The following is a 17,807-nucleotide window of genomic DNA, read 5'->3' as shown; positions in this document are numbered from 1 at the left end:
GTTGGTTCAGCAGGGATCCACATTCTTCCTGTTTTTGCTCAGTCGTCCTCAATAGGGACACTTTCATCCACAGGCTTTTGGCCTTGTGGCCACAAAACGGTGGCTCAGGCTCCACACGCACACCTCTGCAGGGAGGAATGACGGCATCCATTGTGCATGAAAGCAAAAACTTTCTCAGAAAGCTCCAGAAGATTTGCCCGTGTTTCATTGGGTAGTACTGAGTCAAAGGGCCATACCTTCAGCTAAAGAGAGACTGGAAAATTAGGATGTAGCTGGACTTGTGTCCTTAAACAAAACCAGAACTGAGTATAGGAAAGACAGCGACATGTTGACAAGACTGATTATAGAGCCCCAACGTCTTTGGGAAGGCAGATGTTGTCAGACCACACAAAGAACAGATCAAGTTATTCATGTGCTTTGTGCGTCTGTGTGAGTGCGTGTGCGTGCATTACCTAAGGAAAGACGGAAAACTCATATCCACTGAGCACCTATTAGAATCAGCTTCTATTGTAATTATCTCCAAAAATTCACTTCACTCTCCCAACAACCTCCCCGAAGAACCCTTCTTCTCTGTGCTTTTGTAGATGAGGAAACAGAGAGTCCAAGAAACTGAGTAGCTTGTCCAAATCCACACAGCTCTGAAGTCCTGGGTCTGGGCTTCAGGCTCCCAACTGCCTGACTCCACAGCCCATGCTTTCTCTCGCACACAAGAACTACACACCTTGTCTTTCAGCAAGTTCTAGCATAGGTACCTGGTCGGCAAATAATGCAGCACAGCAAGTCTGAGGAAGTTCGCTTCCAAACTTGAAGATATGTCATTCCAGATTCACAGGAGGCCTGACAGAGAGCAACCTTCTATGGGAAACGGAAGGCAGTTAGGTGTGCTAGCCATGATGACTGGGATCACTCCGGTAAGTGCTGCTCATGGACAAGGAGGCAGCAAACCAGGACTCCAAAGGGCCAACTATTCGGCGAGGGTTATCACAGGAAAAGATGGGGGAAAACAACCCAGAGACTTCTGAAGCCAACCTCAATCAGAACTGGCAGAGTAAACCAAGAAGGAGGTCTGTCTCTACCACAGGCAGAATGAACAGGAACACAGGCAGGATGTAGAAAGACACCCGCTTTAACCTGGATATTTATTTCTTTAAATACTGCTCTAATTAAATGTGTAATAGATACGTTATAGACTTATAGTTACACTTAGTTGTGTTCGTTCATTGAACAGGCCCTAGGCTGGGGATATAATGATAAATACATTAATCGTAATCCCTACTTTCAAGGAGGTCACCATCTACAATGCCAGTGTATCAAAGGTTCCAAAATATAACAGTATGCCCATATTTTTAAGTCAGTTTCCTTGTCTTAACTATGTGAGATGAAGTCTAGCCTCTCTGGCCCCTGAGACTATGCTAGCAGTAGGTTAAAAGTCTAACAAAATACTCAGAAGGCAATAAAAAAAGCCCTTGGAGCACTAGACTTATAAACCCAAATCCATAAAGAGATAGAAAACATCCTAGCTCTAGACGATTGTCACCTTGGGACATAAGTGAACTCCACATGAAGACACATGGACAACATGTTATTGATGTATCTGATGTTAAGAGTTCTTATCATCCCACTTAGGGGAGAGACAGAACAGGACCTGGGCACAGAATAGGCATTTAATAAATGCTGGATGGGTCACTCATGGATGGATGGACAGATGAACAGACACACAGGTGGCTGGATAGACAGATGGAAAGACAGATGAACAGATGGCTGGATGATGGATGAAGACACATTATCACTATCTCCAAACTCAATAACCATCCTTGATTTTAGAAAACAAAACACACTAGCTATCAGAGCGGCACCTTAATCTTTAAATTTTATTTTAAAAATTTCTTAAAGATTTATTTGTTTATTTGAGAGAGAGAGAGAGAGACAGAGGGACAGAGAGCAAGCATGAGCAGGGGGAGGGGCAGAGGGAAAGGGCGATACACAGACTCCCTGCTGAGCAGGGAACCCAACAGGGACTCAATCCCAGGACCCCAAGATCATGACCTGAGCCAAAAGCAAGAGTCAGATGTTTAACCAACTGAGCAACTCAGGCATATGTGAATTTTCATTTCAAATAGGGCTTAGAGGACTCCACAGGCAAGGTACGTGAAGTCACAGGTCAGCGTTATTTCAGTTCACTACGTCTTTCCCGAACCCGAACAGGCACTTCCTACTAGACACGGAGATAATCAGTATTTAATCCAACTATTTCACAACACAGAGATGTGTATGATTCTTGTACTAGACGCTCCCAATCCAAATGAGAACAAACTTTTTCTAGCTCTAGATACGCCCTCCTTCGCTTAGAAATGTTTTCTGTGTTCTCAAGAGAGCCTGAGTCAACTTGGAACAAAACGTTCTGTTCCAAAGGACACTACACTTCTGTCGTCAAGGCAAATACATTTGCTTCCAGAGATACCTTGAGCCTTTTTCCTAAGCCAGGGAGGCAGGACACAGGGAGAGAGAAGACCTGCCTGGGGCTGGTGTGGACAACGCCTTCTGTTCCCGTTCCAGAGGACCCAGAAACACACTCAGCAGTCAGGCTCCAGCCTGAGGCCAAGCCCCAGAAGGACTGACCCAAGAAGGTCACAGACTGGCAGCTGGGGCTCACTGAGTCTGCCTCTTCAAGCTGAAGACCTAATTCATGCTTGATAGCCAACCTTTTCAAGTGTGGGAACGTGGTTTGAAAACTATACATTGGATCAATTAACTCATGCCACGATGACTGAAGATGGCCTCATCTGTGCCTTGCACCTGCCCATGCACTGTGCTGCGTGCAGGGCACACAGGAGTCAACAGTCTGTAGGGAAAGCTGGGGCGGAAGTCCCAAGTGGAGAGGACACACTGCTAGATGCAGACTCACAGACAGGAGCCTGCCAGGTGAAGGCACCCCACAGCGGCGATTGTTTAAGTGTTGGGGTGGGGAGTGGGTTGGGGCAAGGGAGGAAGGTTTGGGAGAAGGGCAGATGCCAGGTCCTGGTGCCTGGGGAGAGCCAGCAGTATCCCCACCCTGGAGGAAGTCAGTCAAGGGCTGGGATTCTGACACCAATCAGGCCAACGGGGCAGGAGGATCTGAAGCTGTCTCTCCGAAAACCACCATCCTGGTGCTCTGAACAATCCCTGGGTATTATCTTGCTTTAGGACAAAGTCTCCTAAATCCTAAAATCTGGAGACATGTGGGGACAAGGGTCCAGACCTCCTCGGCCTCAGTCATGCCTCTCAGGGAAACAGTTCCGAAGGATTAACAGCCTCATGAAAAGAAGGGCCTTTTTTTTTTTTTTTTTAACTTGGATTAAAGTAATTTTTTGCAAGTCATTTTTGGGGAATATTTCTTGTCCCTGTGCATTGGTACATGATCGGAATTCTGATCAAATCCCCTGCCTGCACTAATTCTCTGGTCTTTGACATCCAACTTCTAAATCGGTTTCCACGACGTCAGTATCCCCTGCCTAGGGGCTTTGTGACACCAGGGCCATGCTCACATCCCTTGCTGGGGTGGGACCTTTAAAGACTCACTCAGTTGCCAACCTTGCCTCACCTCCAGATGCGACCTGCTGGAAAGAGCCTTTTAAGAGACTCAATCATAGAGAGAGCACAGCCAGGCCAAGGAGACCAAAATAAACTGAGGGTCCCGAAGCTGGGCTGGGAAGCAACAGGCCCACGTATAACTGCCTTCCTGGGATACCCAGGCACATAGGGAAGAGGAGGGCCGAGGTGGGTTTTTAATCCCGATCCCTCTAAGCACAGAAGTTGGTCAGCACGAAGGATGTGCCCCCGGCAGCACCTGCTACTGCACCCCTGGGAAATGGGAAAGCCAGACTTCTCTCCACTATGATCCCCTGGTCATCCTCGCGACTGCTTCCGCCCCAGGATCATGGCGCCTGTGTTTCCCAGAACCTCTCTTCCATGGTTCTGAAGTTCTCTCTCCCTGGAGCACGTCTGAGGTCTTGAAATCATGAGATTCCTCAGCAGAACCCCTGCTGTGTCAGTAGGTCTGCCTCCTCTGGCAGCAACGCTCCTTCTTGTCAAGTAGGAGGGGCCCTTGGGGCTACGCTTCTGGGGTTGGGAGAGGAAGACATGCTTTCAGCCGCCATGACACCACCATGACTTCCATCTGTCTCCTCCCTCGGTCTCCTCAGACTGAAGAGCGCTGCCTGGTTGTCTTGTTTCTGCTTTGGCTGCACTCCCGACCAGTGTGAATGTCTAGGACTGCACACGCAGCCAACTGCTTATTCCGTGCTTTATCTGCCGTTGTTACTCATTCCTCACGTTAACTCATCAGAGCGACATTTCTGCTTCCTTCGTGTCTAATTGCCACTTTCAGTTTTTAAACAGAGAATCAGCATCATCCCCACCAAGGTAATAATGATGATAATGACAAAACAGCTGTAGGTTCTGAACTCGATGTTTACACTTGGAACGGAGCTCCTCCGTTCTCACCACACCTGTGAGCGTGGGGTCCCACCTTCCCCGGCTGCCCACGTGGCGGCCAAGGCTCCCACGGAGTCTCTCAGATCTCGGAAGGGAGAGGCCCTCCACCCTGTCACAAAGCAGCTGGCTCTGCGGGGCGGCAGCCCCTTGCTTTCTTCCGATTATAATTTCCTTTTTTTTTTTTTTTATTGTAATGCGTCTTTTCTTTCTGACAGCAGGGCAATGGAAGAAAAGTCGACTTCAGGACAGATTACAAATGAATTTTTATCTTCAAGGAGCTGGGTGGGAAACGTGGGGCTATCAAGGAAAGCCCGGGATGGGGGTGAGCCAAGAGCCCGTGCCAGATGAGGTTGGCAACTGAGTGAGTCTTTAAAGGTCCCACCCCAGCAAGGGACGTGAGCATGGCCCCAGCATCACAAAGCCCCTAGGCAGGGGATACTGACGTTGTGGAACCCGATTTAGAAGTTGGATGTCAATCTCTGAGATAAATCTCTGAATGCCATCTCTGAGATAAACCGCAGAGAGCACAGTGTGCTTATGGGGAGGGGGGGTGAGGAAAAGGAGCAAGGACGCTTGTTCCCTCCCCTTGCACAAAGCCTGCCAGAGAGCGCTGGGTTCTCAGAGAAGGAGGGCGGGCTCCGAGAGTGGAAAGCACGCACTGCCCGCGCTGCCCGGTGAGGGGCACTTGAAACTGTGTGGCTGTACAGCTGTGGGTCTTTCTTTTTTCAAAGGAAAATGGACGTTCGATTTAGGTTAGCAACACAGTCTGATGTAGGAGCGTAGGAGAGCAAGTTCCAGAAAGCCTTCAGATCCCTGCTCTGTCATTTATCAGCCATGCGGCCTCGGACGAGGTACTCCACGCTCCAAATCTCGAATGTTCCCACCAGCAACAGAGAGGACATTCTCTGGTTCGAGGAAATAAATGTACCCGTCACTTGCTTAGCGGGTACGCACAGTAAGCACCTTGTACTCTTGATCTCTTGTCCTGATAGATCGTTTTGTTGCCATTTTAAACACTGTACACTATGGTACATCGACATAAAGGACAACTCTTAGAATGAGGGCGTGTCCTTCAAGGCTTGACAAAGACTTGTTGAGAATCCAGACAAAACACCCCCGTACAACTTCCATTCTGGGTGGGCGAGGCGAGACAGTGCAGACAACAGGTCAATGTGGTGGACAAGAAGGGGATGCAGGGGACTGAGGAAGACAGAGGAGGGAAGGGGGATAGCAACTGCTGGTGGGGGGGCTCCCGAGAAGGTGATCTTTGTGCAGAGATTTGAAGAGGGGCCGACGGAGCACACTGTGTGGGTGTCTGGGAAGACAGTCTGGCAGTGTGAACCCCAAGGCAGGAGCATGAAGGGCTCCCCTGAGGGCACCCACGGAAGTCCGTTTGCCCAGGGCTGAGCAAGCAAAGGGTGCAACAGCGGAAAACAGGTACAGGCAGGCAGCAGCCCATCCAATCCCACTGGGCCTGGCGGGTCCCTGAAGGGACGTCAGCTCCTCCCCTTAACCAAGGTGGGACGTCCCTGGAGGGTCTCAAACAGGGGATGGCACCATTTGACTTACGTTGTACAGAACTGATTTAACGTCTATGTTCAAAAGAGAACAGAGGGCCCCAGAGTTCAAGTAGGAAGCTATTAGAATTGAGAGGAGGATCTCTCTGACCACTAGGGGAGTGGCAGTGGAGGTGGGAAGCAGCGGATGGATTTGGAAATCTCTTCGGAAGCTGAGTCAACGTGATTGTGGCATGTGAGACGAAGAGGATTTCCTTTTCACTTCAGCAAATCAAAATACAGAGGTGCCGTTTATCACGACAGTGAGTACTGCAGGAGGGAGGAGCAGTCTGGGGGCAAAGATCAGGGGTCTGTTTGGAAAATGAAGCCTGAGATGCTTCCGGGCATCCCATGGAAATGCTGAGCGGCCATTACATACTTAAGTCTGGAGCTCAGGAGAGCGGTGTGGGCAGACTGGCCGGAGGAAAGGATGAAGGGGGACAGACAGACCCCCTCAAACACATATCAGTGTACCTAGATGAAAACACATCTATGACATAAAGAAGCGGCAGGTACAAAATATTACACAGAATATAATCCTGATTTACGATATGTAGAGTTTATAAACTATGTTAGTATATGTGTATTGAAAATTACTGAAAACACACACAGCCAAAAGCAAACAGAACTGAAATCTGAGACAATTTTGCCAACTCATTTAGATGTCAAAGAAAATGTATTCATTTATAAATTTTTTAAAAGTCAAGCCAAGGGAAGAGTGCCATTTAGGTGAACTTTCACCAAAGCCATTAACTGCTAGCACAGACCCTTCTCTCTGGTCTGGACTGTGGCCACCCTCTGCCCCAGTCTACCCTTCTCTGCCTTCGTATCTTTAACTCTCTCCCATCAGTTGCTGCCCCATGGGCTTCCACATGACCAGGAGAACCTCAACTTTGGCAGAGCTAAACTCACAGAAGAGGAAGAACCTGAGTTTAAAGCCAAAGTCAGCACTTATTCTAAGCGCCTGACTGGTTCTTTTGCGGTTGCCAATTTAAGCTTTTGGGTTTTTTTTCCTAAGATCATGACATTTAGAGTAACAAGGCCCTAAAAATTACATGTTCCTTTACATGTTTAATTTCTGGCTGTGGTGTAGGACCGAGTAAGAAGTGAAGAAGCTGAATGGATACGGGAAGGTTAAGACAAACCGCTTTTAAATTGCAAGTTTGCAAGCCCGAGGCCTTCTCTCTGTTACACAACAGGCATTAAAGAAAAATGTTCTTTCCTGGATACAAAAGATAAACCTCCATTTTGCTAGAAGCTTCTGCAGCAGGATTCTTGTAGGATTTTTCCACTGAGACATTACAGCTAGGAAGAACTCCTGAGCCCGTCTCTTTGGCACCACCTCCTGTTCTCGGTTAAACACTTTTCCCCAACTCCACTTGTGATAAGTAATGGAATTAGACAACCGTCTGTCAACCCAGAACTTTGTTCCCCCAGAATCTAGCCCTCGGGTTGAAATCACCATTTGAGAAAAGAAAATCACTGTAAACTATGTTTCTACTGTTTCAAATAGCTCCGAGGCAGGGAAGCTGTTACTTATTCCTTCTTTAGCACGCCCCGCTGCACAGACCTGTCACCCTTTTCCTCCCTGGCCCGAACCAGGCGTGCCCCCACCTTGCCCCTACCTCCCAGCCCCTATCCAGCCGGGAGGGGGTGACAGCGTCCCAGCCTTCTCCAGCATTCCAGGTTGCCTGCTGACCCCTAGCCCCCGTCAGCACACAGCAAACAAGGAGCTGTGCTCAGAGTAATGTTGTCTCTATTTCCTCCTACAAAGACAGAGGACGAGGGAAGTCAAGAGATTCTGCGGAACGCCTTCAAAACACTGCTGCTTGTGGAGAACACCAGGACATTCTCTGCTTGATGGCTGACACTCCAAGATTTGGACAAGTGAGGTCACCCCCTAGAGGGTGTACGGGTAGTTGGACAAAGGCACCAGCCTGGGGGTTCAGAGGCTCTCGGGCTATGAGGGCTCCGTCCCCACCCACTTTCTGACCTCAGGGAGGGTCTTCTCTCCTCACTGGGCCGTCGGGCTCCTCTGCTGGTAAATGGGACCAGCACAAAGGTCCCTGGTGGTCAGTGTAGCCTGGTAAAGCATAAACAGCATCACTCTAGAGGAGGTCTGAGGTCCCTCCCCTGGTTCTCATGGGAAATAGGCATCTTTAGGAGCACCAGGGTTCCCTCCACACAGCATGGGAAAAACAGTGATGTCTTTTCCTGATGTTATATCATACAACTGCAAAATTCTCACCTCTGCAATGGGGGAGCCTCAACCCCTCCTCAGGTTGGAACAAGGCTGCCAAGCCCAGGTCAGGGATGGAGGGGGTTGTTTCTGTGAGAGAAGGGAGGACAGGCAGGAGGTGGCCCGGCTCAGGCTAGAAAGGAGGGAAATACTGGCTAGTTTAAAAATGCGTCCTGACAACTATAATGGGAAGAAAACTCTACTTTCCTCTTAGATTCTCAACCACTGTGAAGAAATCAAGAAACAAGTGCCTCACACTCCTCATATCCTTCACTGAGGATTGAAGAAAAAGCAACAGAAATAAGCCCCGAGCTCAAGAGTTTCGTCAGATACAAGAACTGACTTTCTAATTGGGCTGGCTACTGAGGACTGGAAAATACCAAGAGAAATTCGTGGCAAATCTTTCCTGGAAAACTCCTAGAAAAAGCACAGAAATTCAGGCTTAACATAGGATTTCAGTCTCACTTCCCTCTTCCTAACACACACACACACACACACACACACACACACACACACATTTCGAAACAATTGCTTCTCTGCACTCCAGAGGCTGATATCACAGAGATGAGAGATTTAAAAAAAAAACCAAAAAACTATTAAGTGACCTGTCCGAGGTCATGAGGTCATTGAGAGGTACAAGAGGAAATATTCCTAGATATTCAAGGATGACCTCACCCTCTGTGAGGTCTTCAGGGACATCAAAGGAGAGATGCCAGAGAAAAAGTAAAAAATCAAGAGAACAAATAATCAACCACTTGGCTAGGACTTCTTAGAAAATCTCTTAAAACTTAAAGCTGAGGCAAGAGAGTTCTGCTGTGCAAGAACTGGAGACGTAATGCAAAGACCAAAGGCTGGAAGAAGCAGAATGCTCTGAGACTCACAAGACCAGGTGTCAGACCCTGCCTCACACACCTGTGACACTCTCACCCAGCCCTGAGCCAGGCTGAGGCTGCAGGAAGTACCCATTCAGGAAGGAGAAGAACGGACGCAGGCCGTTGAGGCCCCAGGAAAGCTTCTGCTCACCCCCGTTCTCCAGCCCAACTTTGGGTTCCAGGCAGGGATTAGATGCTTGTGAAACCACAGGCAGCTGAACGGCCCCAGTGACAAAGAAGCCCTGGGCTCACCTACCATGTGGAAATCTAACTGGGGGCAGGCTTTGTGGAACTACCTTCTGCATAAAATAGAAATGGCTGCCCGGCAGATCCGAGGCCAGAGGGCTTGAGAGAGCACCCTCACCAGTCTTTCTTGGACACTAAAACATTATGGAAAGACATGCACAAGTCTTCTGTGGCCCTGAGGGGGGCCAGCAGGATGAGTCAACCCACAAGAACAGGACCTAGAAGAGTGGGCACCGGGTCTGACCCACAGTAAGCACAGTTCACGATGGGAGTCAGATGTCTTCCATCCGACACAGGGAGCGTGCACACGGCAGGCCAGCTCACCGAAGGTGGCGACAGCTCTCTGCAGGCGGATACCAGAGACAGACAATGGCAGGAGACACTGCCCTGCAGTTCCACAGTGCGTAAGCCACCGCCGACTTCCGCGCACTTCGATACACCCTGGGATTAACAGAATCCATCTAGAAGAGACTCCATTGCTATTGTTACCACCACGTGGAACTGAAGCTCAAAAGAGAGATCAGACTGAAAAGAAAATGTCATCAACGACAACTGTGACTGCCACACTTCTGGCACACCTGCATTTGCAGGACCACAAAATGTCATTTCTGCAGCAAGCCCAGAAGCAGGAGTGCTTCTGACAAAGCCCGGAGCCCCAATGTGTCTCAGGAAGGTGGAGGCTTCCGCTCCCACTGCCTGCAGCTTCTGTGATGTCACGGCCCCTCGTTTCACCTCTGAACTCCACTTCACACCCTCTCCCCCCCTTCATCCCCACTGCTTGTGACAGCCTCATGGGAAGAACTGTCAATCAAAGGAAAAGGCCGGCCTTCCCTCCACTCTGCCCAGGTAAAGTGTTATTAAGCTCAATACTGCATTTCATCTAACGACCCCAGGCACTTACCGCTGCCTTCACTGCCCATAGTGCATTCTTATCCCTCAAGTGAACATCAATCAAATCTGTATTAAAGAGTTAAGCATTATACCCTGATAGGATGTTGTTGCCTACGTAATTGCATGTGTAATTAGTTAACGACAGCCATGCATTCTTCTCGGCAGGTAATTTGCTTCCCCCACACACTGTATAAAAACTCTGCAGTAAGTCACAGCCCAGAAAGTGGGTCTTCAACCAACGAGGACAATCTCAGAACCTCAGGCAAAGAACCGTACCAAGTTTGATCGATACTTCCAGTAACAGACTCATCATTGCAAGCTTCCAAGGTGATATTTCTCAGACAAGTGTCAGATGATGTGGGACACAGTGTGGAGTTAGAGAGCTCCTTTCTGGGCAAGGCAGAGGACTTCACAAAAGCAAATCACCAGTCCGAGAGCCAGTGGAACAAAAAATAATTAAGTATGACTAAAAGAACTAATGAAGGACATATAATCTTGATTGTTTTGGAATACTGTTAGTATTCCTTTTTTTTTTAAAGATTTTATTTATTTATTTGACAGAGAGAGATCAGAAGTAGGCAGAGAGGCAGGCAGAGAGAGTGAGAGGGAAGCAGGCTCCCTGCCGAGCAGAGAGCCCAATGCGGGGCTCGATCCCAGGACCCTGAGATCATGACCTGAGCTGAAGGCAGAGGCTTAAACCACTGAGCCACCCAGGCGCCCCAGTATTCCTTTTTTATTGTTGTCATTTCTGAGAGGTATATGAAGTCTCTTCTCATTCTTCCTGATTTATCTCTTACAATTAACTTAGTAGTTCACCCTTTTTCAAACATTTTCAAATGAAACACATTTAAATGGCATTCTTGTTCTCACTGACCTTTCAGGATTCTCGAACACGCTCTTTTCTAAGTCTCTTTGCTGTTAATGGCAATGCAGTAACTTGCAAATGTTCAGCAAGAATTTGTTCTATTTTTTTACCAGAACATAATTAAACAAATGCATGGTACAGGCAAGGCTGTACCTGGAGTGTCGTATTTGAGAGTTAATCTCATTTAATCAGGTGTGACAAGCCCACCATTAAGAAATAGGCACCGGGGTGCCTTGCTGGCTCAGTCAGGAGAGCATACAAGTCTTTATCCCTGAGTCGGGTGTTCAAGCCCCACGTTGGGACAGAGTTTACTTAAAAAAGAAAGGAAGAAACGGGCACTGTACTTCATTTGAAGACTTCCCAGGAGACCAGTCTGTTATCTCACCATGGCAAATCAGGAAGCCTGAGCAGATTTGGGGCCCCTGAGGGGAGGTGAAGCCACCACCTCATGGAGATACCACAGGCAAAATGGTGGAGGTGACTTTGCTGGTTTGGTTTCTTCACCTCAGGATAGAGGAGTCAATAAGACCAGTAAACAATACACCCGGAATAACAGAGACCACTGAAACGTGCTATGGTTATTAAGAAATCCTCAGACAGAAGTGAGTTTTCTGGGGTGCATGGGTGGCTCAGTAGGTTAAAGCCTCTGCCTTCGGCTCAGGTCACAATCCCAGGGTCCTGGGATCGAGCCCCACATCGGGCTCTCTGCTCAGAGGGGAGCCTGCTTCCTCTGCCTATCTCTCTGCCTAAATGTGATCTCTGTCTGTCAAATAAATAAATAAAATCTTTAAAAAAAAAAGTGCGTTTTTTGGGTTTTGCAGTTTCTTCACACCACAGGGCTTTAGGTTTTCAGACCCTACGCCAAGGGGGCACAAGTACACAAATGAACACTACTTACTGTGGTTGTATAAATGAATCAGACCCAAACACAGGGAGATCAGCTTTTTGCTCATCAAGAGGAATTTATGGGGATTAGTTGTGACCCTAGAGCTTCCACCTCTGAGCCCAACCTTCCAAAGAGTATCTTAGCACAATATTCCTGTGATGGCCACCATGGACAAATGCACATTCCAGCATCTTCACATATGTGCCCTGGAAAAGGCAATGGGACCTACGAACCAGGGAAGACATAAACACACTCACCCAGATCACCCTCCCCCACTACCTACAGAAGACACCTTAGAAGAGACATGCTTGCATGTGCGCACACACGCATTCACGCTCAGAACTTGCAACATTTTCCACGGACCAGCAGCGACAACAGAGAAAGCCCAGCTCCACAGAAAGAAGAGGCAAACTTCCAGCTTGGGTCTCATTAAGGAAGGCTCAGAAACAGGCCAAGGCCAGAGGGACGGCCTTCCTTTCTCCATCGCTGAAACATCTAATAAGGCCAACCTGCCCCCCTCAGCCATGAGAGAGAAACCACTGTCCCTGGAGAGTTTTTCTCCTTTCGTGTGTCACCTGGCTCCGTGCCACATTCTGAGCAGAATATACAAATGAGGAAACACCTTTGGTGGTGGTGGGGAGGGTTCCTCTACACCGTTGTGACCTCTCTGCAGTCTCTGTTTTGAAACGCGCCCTTAAGAAGTTCAAAGGACTTAGAGATTCAAGGTCAAGGAAGACCAAGACATACCCCAGGGCAGGCTGTGGTCTGAGAGGCGAACAAACCCACCCTTCTCATGTCACAGCAGATGTGACCTCTGAAAGAGCCTAGTGCATATCCTGGTCTCATGGAATTATTTCGCAAGACTCAGCTCTTCCTTTTCTTTTTAATGGTAGCTGAAGGCAGTTCAGATTCAAGTCCCTACACAAGCTGGAGTACTTGCCAAGCCCTTCCATTTCCCCCGTGTGGTTTCTAACAGCTCTGTTAACCTCCAACTTCCGGGTACAGGGGTTGGGGGGTGACAGAGCTTGGCCACATCAGCCTCCCTCCAAGGGTCTCCTGCAATCCCCACTCACCATTCTTTTGTGTCTTGAGTTTTGGTGGCTCAGGCTCCGGGAGACATGGACAGGGTCCATCACAGAGGACAGTGAAGCTTTTGCCAGTAGAACAAGCATGGAACTCCAACTTGCACTGCAAAAGAGAGGCAGAAGAGGCTTTAAGAAGGCAGCCGAGCAGACCCCCCACGTGGGGTCCCCAGGAAGGAGCTAGTCTCTCTCCAACCAGGTGGACTCACGGGAGCAGAGACAGAGAAGGAAGGAGTACATCTCAGGTCAAGGTCCGCATGGCAGAGTGCTGAAAAAGAAATGGCCTTTCATGTCTTTCCGAAGGCACGGGGTAACCTCTGAGACCACCAAGAGCACTGCGGTGCTTACTTTAGTCGATGATAAATGTAGCTGTAACTGTTAACAGAAGTACTCATCCAAAATGACATTTCAGAGTCCCAGGGGTCTACCAAGGCCCACATCTTGCGCAGAAGGCCACCTCCCTCTGTTTCCTTACTCCTCACCTAGGGTGCCTCTGCCCCAGTACAGGGATCCGAGACTCTCTCAGCTGCTCATATGCTCTCCCTGGGCACAGGGGCAGGGTAACCCCAAGTTAACACTCTGGATGATGTGTGTGAGGTCCAGCCCTGACCCACCCAGAACATGCAAGGAGTGACTGCTTTTGCTTTGACCATCCCAAACCTGAGTGCTACACAGTCCTTTGCCCCAGAGGATATACATGGGTGTCTCTAGCATGGGACTGGGTGGAAGCACCCATCTAATTTTTAGATTCAGTGGTGAAGCCCAAAAGCCACCATCTCTTCATGTCAACCCTTCATCAGCTACACTGGTAGTGTTCTGGCCACTTCCTCCCTTTTTCACTACTTCAGTCACTTTTATCGCCAAGTCTCAACCGGTTCAGAACACAGGCTGGAAAGAATGTTTTTTACAGGTGCAAAAGAGCATAACAGTTAACAGCATTTTTAGGATCCTGACATCTAAGGGATAGGACACAGACTCAGAGAAGTTAAATAACCCACGAAATATCATGATGCTCTTTTGGGGTGGATTCCAAGCCATGTCTGAGTGTGGGGCTCAGACCCTGGTCCCACAACACCACTCTTTCCACGTGGAGACCACATATCCCATACGGTACCCCAGGTTGCTACTGGCCACCATCTCAGTTGTTTGACAGTTTGTTCTTTTTCCACTTGTACGGTTCTCAGGATCTGGGTCTGCATGTAATCAGCCTTCTGCTAAGGCCCACGGGCCGAGAACCACATGTGTACCTGGTGGAGGTTCCAAAGAAGAGGAGGCAGGCAAAATTTACTAAGCACCCACTTTGTCTCTTATTCTTATCAGGGGCCTTGGGGAGTCTTTTACAAGGGAGGGAGGAGGGAAGTTACAGTCCTTGCCCTTGGAAAACACAAATGTGTACTTCTGAAAAGCCCACAAGCATTTGCAAACGAGCACACCTGAGGACAGCTGAATACCAGCTCATCGAGAAGGCCTGGCTATTCTGTTCCCATCCCGATGACAAACTCAGGGCAAGAATGCTTCAAACCTGGCTCGGAACCTACGGGAGTCACTCTGAGTAACTCTAAGTGTCACTCACACAGTGGCCAGCCTCACGAGAGTGAGCGCAACAGACAAACCCACGGGGTGATGACTTCCCCTTGAGGCAAATGCCTTTTGTACAGACTTGTTAGGCATCTAGTATGTGCCCAGTGTGGCTTGAGGGGTGGTGGGGACTGGATGAAAGGCAGCCATGGCTCAGCCTCCAACCTCAATGACTTCCTGAAGAGGCAAAAAAGACCACTTCCTTCTAAAGCTGTGTGGCCATGACTATGAGGCAGTCAGGAGTGGTGTGTATGGAGGGATGGGCACAAAGAAGCCGCATAGGAATGGGATGGGCCTGCCCCCAGCCAGAGGGACAGAACGTAGCCAAGAGGAAGACTGGAAGGGGGCAAAGGGGTTGTCTGTGTAAGAAGCTTCTTCTCAAATCCCGCAGCCGGTGTGCACGTGCCCAGGGCTGGAGAGAAGACCACCGTGGCCAGCCTCACCTCCTCCCTCCGCCCCTCTGCTCTGAAACAGTCCTGCTTCAGTTCTCAAACTATTTGCTCAAGAGACTCCAAAGCTAATTTAGGGGCAACAGTATATTTGTGTATGAAAAATTATTTTGTGAAGTCAAAACTTAATACATTTACTTATTAAAAATCCTACTGTGACTAAATTGCTGGTTTGTATCCTTGATAGACTGTAAGACTCTTCCCAGACATTCCCTGGCCTTCCCTGAAAGCAGAATCTTGGCTTCGTTCACCGCCCACCCAGGAAAATGCCTCCCCCCACCAGGCCTCCATTCTGGCCACGTGACTCGCTCTCCCTGGGGGCCTGCAAGTAGGTGTGACGGGCCAGGGTTGAGTAGCTCTTTTAAGAACCACTGCTTACTTGTATCTCCTCTCTTGCTCTTCCCTCTACCATGAAAATGACACAAACCACACTAGGGCCGCTCCTGTGGCCTGGAGCCCAGAGGGCGAGGGCAAGCATCAGCGCTGCAGCGAGCCCACAGCCAGCATGAAACAGGAACAAGGAATTAATATCTGCTGGCTGCCACAAGCCACGGATGTTTGGGGATCCTTCCTGAGCACAGCATAATGTAGCCAAGGGTGGCAACACTGACTTCCTACTAGACCATTAACTACTTGTCAGCTGGAAAAAGTCTAAGTCACGTCTTCTAGGTGTAGGTGTTCAGTAAACAGTTGCTAAAGGATATGGGTGGTGCTCCCCAGGCTCCTTGGGGCCTCTGTTCCAGTCCCCAACTGTGACCACCTCACCCGCACAAGGAACACAGGTGCTGGAGCTCGGCTTTTGGGATATTCCCAGTGAAGCATCCTTGACCCACACCTGCTGCCTGAGTCCTCTCCTCGAGCTCCCGTCCAGCACTTGGCCTTCTAGCCTCCCCGTGCACCCTCATCCACTGATGGACTCAGAATCTCGTCCGTTTGCTTCCCAGATGCTCAGGAACACCTGTTTCCTTGGGGGGGCCTGCCTTCACCTAAGAGCCCCCGCAGACTGTGATTCTGGTAACTCTGCTTCCTCGGCCGGCCCCGGAACCCCCTCTCGTGGACAGCCGCTGTCACAATCTGTGGAGGAAGCCAGGCCTCCCTCCTCCCGGACCCCGAAGTGGTGCTACCAGAGAAAACAAGATTTATCTGCGCCAGTGGAAACCCATGTTTCAAGGGCACAGGCCTGCTTTTTTATCTTTCAGATAGTATGTATCATTTAAATGAAGCTCAAAGGACTAGAATTCCATTTAATATAAAGCTCAACACGTACTATTTAGAGATACCTACATATGTGTGAATATATACTGGGGGGTGGGGAGTAGGGTGACAAATACCAAGACAGGTGCGACCTCTGGGGCAGAGGCAGGATGACGGCTCCAGGCAGGAGCCTAGAAAAACACCGTGAAGCCTGAGAATGGTTTATTCCCCAAAGCTTGTGCTAGATTCCGAGGCTTTGGTTGTTGGGCTTGGCAACTTATAGAAATAAGACATCTACATTTGTGTATCAAATATTTCATGAGGAGATATAAAACAAAGTTGACATGATTCCATCAAAGTGATGACTGAGCTCTACCCACGCCTCCCGGGGACTGTCACTAAGGGGAGTAAATGAGGGCACACGTTGGCACCCACGGGCAAGGGGAGAGGGCACCTGGTTCTGAGCCTGGCCAGGACTGTCGCTGGGCAGGGGGCCTCCTCGGGGCACCTCACACATGTCCCCATCCCACAGCACTTCATTAAGGCCCAACCCCTCTGCCCAAGGCTCTCGCTAGGGAAGAACGATTACACAGGGCAAAAGGTGGTCATTGCACCAGCTCTCCTCACAGGGGCCAGGCCACTTCCAAAGTAGAGCGCTTCCCACTAGAGTGGGCTGCCCCGACCCAGGCCGTCATGCTGAGCAAAGGGCTCCAACGCCCTCTCCCAACTTGCAGGCCACAGATGCTCGAGAACCTCCTACCCGCTCACCTTCAACCCCAAGTGGAGAAAATGCACAGAGCCTCTGGGCTCTGCAGAAGTGTGCCCTGTGCTGTGGACAGAACGATTCTGGAAACTCTAGGCAGGTATGCTAGCCCTCCCATACAGGGTTGCCAAGAGAATGGGGCCAAGAGAACAGGGCCAAGAGAAAAAGAGGCAGTTCATGGTACTTTTCCCATGCAGCCATCCCATGACTAGGCTCTGGACATAGCAGACACTGGGCTCTGACCTACCAGGACAGGAGCAGCCTCCTTTGGAAAAGACGGGGTCAGAATGCAAATTCTCTCACAGAGATGTGATGAGGGAGACCCAGGTGTCTCCTGACACCACAGGGATGGCACTGGCTCCTTGCACACATGACAAGCCTCCAGAATGACCACACCTTCTCTCCCACAGTGTGCTCAGAGCTGCAGGTGCAAGCTGGCAAAATCATGGACGGCAATTTGTTGGCAGGAAGGACGTGCTTGGGTGGCACTTACTGGCTCCCTCCACACTGGCCCCGGAGGTACTAGGGATGCACACCATCTGCCTGCATCTGCCGGTCTTTGTTGACCTGCATCAGAGCAGTGTCTGCAGGCTCCAAATTAAAGAGGGTAGACTGGGAGCCTACCCCTTAGAGTATGGGCTTGGAGATAGAAAAGCAAAAAAATGAAACAAAACAATCAAAAACAACTATAAAATGACACTCTTGGGAACAGA

At 49.5% G+C, this 17,807-nt stretch overlaps 1 protein-coding gene across 2 annotated transcripts in view; it reads right to left on the bottom strand.

The window, feature by feature from the left end:
• The window catches only part of SPOCK1 (SPARC (osteonectin), cwcv and kazal like domains proteoglycan 1), a 518,175-nt gene that overhangs the window by 70,012 nt on the left and 430,356 nt on the right, over positions 1 to 17,807 (bottom strand). For both annotated transcript variants that reach the window (XM_046000679.1, XM_046000680.1), the window contains one exon: positions 13,102 to 13,216. In XM_046000679.1, the coding sequence (XP_045856635.1) occupies positions 13,102 to 13,216 (115 nt within the window). The remainder of the gene's footprint in view (positions 1 to 13,101; positions 13,217 to 17,807) is intronic.

Source organism: Meles meles, chromosome 3 (genome assembly GCF_922984935.1).
Source record: "Meles meles chromosome 3, mMelMel3.1 paternal haplotype, whole genome shotgun sequence".
Taxonomy (NCBI): Eukaryota; Metazoa; Chordata; class Mammalia; order Carnivora; family Mustelidae; genus Meles; species Meles meles.
This window is presented reverse-complemented; position numbering and strand designations above follow the sequence as displayed.